General features: G+C 34.2%; 1 protein-coding gene across 1 annotated transcript in view; it reads left to right on the top strand.

Annotated features, from left to right (window-relative positions):
- Positions 1-1041, top strand: part of nudt19 (nudix (nucleoside diphosphate linked moiety X)-type motif 19) — a 4489-nt gene extending 3448 nt beyond the window's left edge. Inside the window, exon 3 of the mRNA XM_008405724.2 lies at positions 357-1041. Within this exon, the coding sequence (XP_008403946.1) occupies positions 357-571 (215 nt within the window). The 3' untranslated portion in view covers positions 572-1041. The remainder of the gene's footprint in view (positions 1-356) is intronic.
- Positions 1042-5407: the final 4366 nt, after the last annotated feature.

The following is a 5407-nucleotide window of genomic DNA, read 5'->3' as shown; positions in this document are numbered from 1 at the left end:
ATGATTATGGCTTACAGGTAATGAAAACGTTTCTCACAATCATTACATACTGGAAACTCAGGGTCTATGTGTAATTAATCTATATACAATATGAGTATAACTGCCTGAAATGAATGATGAAAATGTAACTATTTGCAAATTTTATTCAGATTTGAGTCACATTCTTAGGTCTTAATCAATTGCAGATGTGAAAGTTATTGACTGACTCGGCCTTCCTGAAATTTGCATGCAGGATATTATTGTTTAATCCAAGACATTTCACCAATCACCTAGTCAATAATAATTAAATTAGTGCTGCCTGTAAATTAATTCCAACAAAATATTAACTTTTCACATTTATTCCCTCTTCCTTCTAGGGGACAAGCTTTATCCGGCAGACCCTTCAAAGCCGACCAAGGATGATCACAAAGACTCTCAGTTGGAGGAGCCAACAGATGATTCTGATTTGCACCGTATGGTGATGTCAGATCCTTACACTACAACCCTACAGATCACTGTCAAACCCAAATATAACCATCTGCTCCCTGTTGTGGCGCCAGCCTTGTCACATGATCCAAAAAGTCAACTTTGACCTGCACTGAAACATCTTTTTATTTTTTTGCACACAATTTTTTGTGCAAATTTACTGGCAGTAAATTTGCATGTGAAATTTACTGGCAGTATGTCTGCTGTTGAGTTCTGATCTCTAATAACAGCATCGAGTTCTGTTGGTGTGTGTGTTATCTTAAATATTGAAAAAAAAAAAAAAATTGTAATTTGGATAACTTGCATTTATTTTTATTTTGAATAAAATGGCTACTAATAACCTAAGTTCATATAGGATCTGGGTTTAATTTTAAACAAAAATGTGAATAAGCACAATTATGTACTGCATAGCAGCACAGCTACTCTGCCTTAAGCAGGGCAAACAGAAGTAGTCTGTTTGATAAAAAGTACGTTTTATTATTTGGAACAAAATTCATGTTTTTGTGTGTTGTCTTCAGTGAAGATTTTGCCAGGAAGATTTGTTTTGTCTTCAAAATAAAATAAAATAAAAACGTCTGTCTTGTATCAAATATTCTGAGGTGAATTAAAGCTGTAATATTAATATAACAAATGTTCTTTCACCTTAAGACTGCATCCCAATTTTACAACTTATGTTTATCATGACTAAAACAACTAACAGAGATGCAATTTATTTAGAAACAATCTGGTGCCTTTAAATTTGAATAATTAGTTGAGTTATTTGGTGGTGCAGCAGTTCAGTCTGCTTTTAACTGTCTGCATATCTTCTCCATTGACATAATGTGTGCAGGACATGCAGTCATCTAAGCATACATGAATGCGCTTGAAAATACTATGATGTAATTTAATTTAGACTGAGATATAAAAATTTAATTAATACAAGCAAAAAAACTGTTATGGACTCTTTATTTTCATTTTTATATGTTTTCAAGTATATTTTGGAACTTTTATTGTAATATATACAGAAAAAAATAGCAATAAATCGAGTACTGCAGGTAGTCAAAACCACTAACAAAAATTGTAAAAAATCGTATTTACTACCAAATGTGCTTCTTCACTGCAGTTGCATCAAGCCGTATGACTGCTTTAGTACGCTGCTAAACAGAAGGCAAAGTATCTTGTCACAAGAACAAAAACCAATTAAAACAGGACTTTGAAGGTGAGCATAATGTAAGCATATTGAAAACTAAAGCAATTATGACTGTGTAGAAATGTTGCCGTGGTGTTTCCCAGTGGGTTGCATTTATCAGTGGTGGCAGCGCTGCATGTCTCCCATCTCGGCACATTTGGGGGTCTTCCCTTCCCACAGCAGCATTCTTCATGGCATGACAAATGAGAGATATTCTGTATTAGACGTATTGTGCTGTTTGCTGTTCATAAGTTTTATATATATAATTACAACTGGGTTAGAACCTTTCACTGAAAAAAATATGTAGGAGTTTCTGTCCTTAATAGTCCTCGTATCTTCTGCATCAGTTGTCAGCCATGAGGAACCCATCAAATGTAACAGACAGTATTGGTGAGATAAGATATTCAAGGTGAAGGAGGACTGAACTGATGGTATCAAAAAGCCAAAGTTTATATTGTACTTCTCTGTTAAGAAACCAGAGTTAATCGTAATCTTGTAAAAAAAAAAAAGAAAAAAAAAAAGTTGCTTAAAGGTGCTCCCGGCTATCTGGAGTATTTCTTTTCCCTACAGTTTTTCAGTCCAGCTCCTAAATTTGGCCATGCTCTATGAACAAATAGAAAAACTTAACTAAGAACAATTTTAATATGTGTAATCAATTTAAAGAATAAAATCCTTCTCAAATTGAGAATTATGACATAAACCTGTCAGAATTGTCTTATTGTCATCACTTGTTCTAAACTTATATCAGTCATTCTGGTCATTAACTGTGTGTGAACTGATGCTAACCATATTCCAGATGTGTGATAACAGTAAAAAAAAATTACACTTTGGCTCATGAAACTAGAGCTGAAACGATTCATCTTAAATCTATTATTGAAATAATTGTCTAATTTATTAATTGATTGATTGTTAACTGGAGTATACAGACTCTTAAAAGGCCTTTTGCTAAAAGACAAACATAGTCAGAGAAGTAAAGCCAAACTTGTACAAAAATATTTGCCGTTAAGATGAAAAAAAAAAGATTTGTCTGTAAATATCTTCTACCCTGGACTCCTCAAGTGGCATAGTTTTAGTTTTGGCTGGTTAAAATCAGTACAAAAGAAAATAAATATCTTATTAAGCACCTTTTGCTATGCAAATATTAACTGGTCAGTCCAAAAAATATCAGATCAGCCCTACACTGTATTGGCGTTAAATCAAGTAGACTTAACATGTTAGAAGTATTTTTAGCAGCAGATGCGTCTTTTGCTACAAATGATGAAGCCTGCTCTAATGGAATTAAGCAACATTTTATTGCTTACATTTCAAGCAATAAAATGTTTGTTTTTACTTGAAAAAGAAGATGAACTATTTGTTTATTTGCATCTTTTAGTGTATTTCTAACATTGTTTGAAATGGTTTAAATGGTTAAATGAAAAATATACTGAATGAGCTGATTTTTTTATGATTAACTGATTAATCATCAGAATAATCAATTACTAAAAATAATAATTAGTTGCAAACCCCAGTAATAACTAAAACTGATGCTAGCCCCATTCTTTGGGCTGCCGACAAAAGAGCTGGTGACCTCTGGATGACCTCTGGACTATCAGGTTGTTTAGCCCTGCTGATTTCTTGCTTTGTCTTGTTTCAGAGAGCAACATGCTTCAGATGGCTTTCATATAAACAGAACCATGGTGTGTTGTTTTGATTTAGGAGTTTGAGAAAGCCTGTTTTACTTTATGTTGGCTAGGACAATTTTGTCTAAGTGATAAAAATCGAGCAAGGCAGCTGAAGCGGGTCGGAGGGCAAAGAGTGTTTGGAGATGAGAAATCTAAATCTAAATGTCGCTTAAGTGCAACAAAGGATAACAGACAGACACAAACTATGAAAGGGGTTGCTAGGCTGAAGCAAAGTTTAAAAAAGCAATCAAAGTACAACAAAAAACTCTTGACATACTCTAAGATGAAATGTACGTATTTCAAGATAATTTGAAAGATCTCAAGAACGTCAAGCAAACGTCAGAGATGGTTCAAAACGTTTGTGGCTAACTAAATAGAAACGTGTTCATAAGTTATTGTCATGTCAGCGATTCTCTTATTGATTTAGATTTTAAATCAAACAGTTAGGTGTATCAGTGTTGCCTGGATACCCAAATGAAGACTATGTCACTATGAAGTGACTCTGACTTGATTGAAACACTTTGAACCACAAACCTGATACATACTCCATCCTGCCACTTTAGCTTTTGGGCATATTTTATTACAACGAGACACAAGATCTTGAGATTCTGTCATCTTGCTGGCGCTGCCCTCTCCTCTTCTCGCGTCTTCTTCTGCTTCAGAGTGCTGTGGATGTGTGTGTGCGCGTGTGTGTGTGTGTTGAGCGGCGGTGAAGAAAAGGGGGGCGAGTTGAAATAACACCGCTCAACCTTCTGTGCTGTTTGCAGTCTGTTGAAGGTTTCTATGGAAACTCAGAGCTTTGGAAACCTTGCATCTAAGTCCAGATGAAGTGATGATGCTTTGGTCTGTCTCTGCCCACAGAGTGGATATTACCTTTTTTTATCTGAACTAGCTTGATGTATGAGTTCAGGTGACATGAAATGGATCATGCAGAAGTTGTAATAATAAAATGTTTTTAGATTTATACAAAAATATAAACATACTCACCTGAAAAACCTTGTTACTGATGTTATTGCTGCATTCATTTTACTCTCTTTGTTTTTAAGACATATTATTGACGATGAGGAATCGTTGTCTCTTCAACTATCTAAAACTTTCTCCTTTCCACCACATGTTTAATTTATTGCTTTTCGTATTTTTGGATCCCAAGGATGGCAAAAAGTCTGTTGTGGATTTAGAGCACAGAGGTCCATGAGTCACTGCTGGAGAACTTGTGAAGTAACTGCAACAACAAATGAGACGTTTGAAAGCTCACTGTGACTCAGATGTGAACTCAGCAGCCATTGATTTTTATCCACCAAGGTCCTTACAAGAAATCCAGTCAGCATATTTTATGTGTTGCTCTTTTTAATGTTTCTAACCAGTAGTCAAAGATGGCTCACAAACTGGATGGCGAACACAAGTTTAAGATCACAGAGAAATAAAAAAAATGAAAATTGTGTAATTTATTTTTTACCCATTAACCTTTTTAGGCAGAAGAAATTTAACAGGTTTGACAACATGCCAACAGGAAACCTTGAACACTCCGCATCTTGACGAAGATCTTTTTATATATATATATATGTACTGACAAGAGGTCTGTTGCTAATTCTTAGCATTTAATAAAAGCATTGTGTTTTCAGTAATAGTATTTTTAGATCCAGATTTATCAGCCGCTATTTCAGTCCTTATCCTGAGAAAGGCAACTGAAAATGTCATTTATTTTTGAATTATGTTTTACTGTAAATATCTTCAGTTGCATTTTTTTTATTTTTTTTTTTACCAAAAATTGTCATTGATAGAAGTTTGGGAACCAAAGAGCCTGGGATCAAATATCCAGATGTGTCAGTTTTAAAGTAGAAAATGTATGTGACACATTTTGATATAAAAGGACAGAAAATACTAATTTTCTGTCCTTAGGGGTAAAACACATTATGCTACTGTCTGTAAAAGGGATTTTTCATAGTATGAAACTATGATTTCTGACTGAAAGTGAACTAAAACAGATTTGTCAGGACGTTGATTCTTAAAACAGCTCTATAGATAGATAGATAGATAGATAGATAGATAGATAGATAGATAGATAGATAGATAGATAGATAGATAGATAGATAGATAGATAGATAGATAGATA

This window comes from Poecilia reticulata, linkage group LG3 (assembly GCF_000633615.1).
Source record: "Poecilia reticulata strain Guanapo linkage group LG3, Guppy_female_1.0+MT, whole genome shotgun sequence".
Lineage (NCBI taxonomy): Eukaryota > Metazoa > Chordata > Actinopteri > Cyprinodontiformes > Poeciliidae > Poecilia > Poecilia reticulata.
The sequence above is the reverse complement of the archived record's forward strand: the minus strand, read 5'-3'. Positions and strand labels throughout refer to the sequence as shown.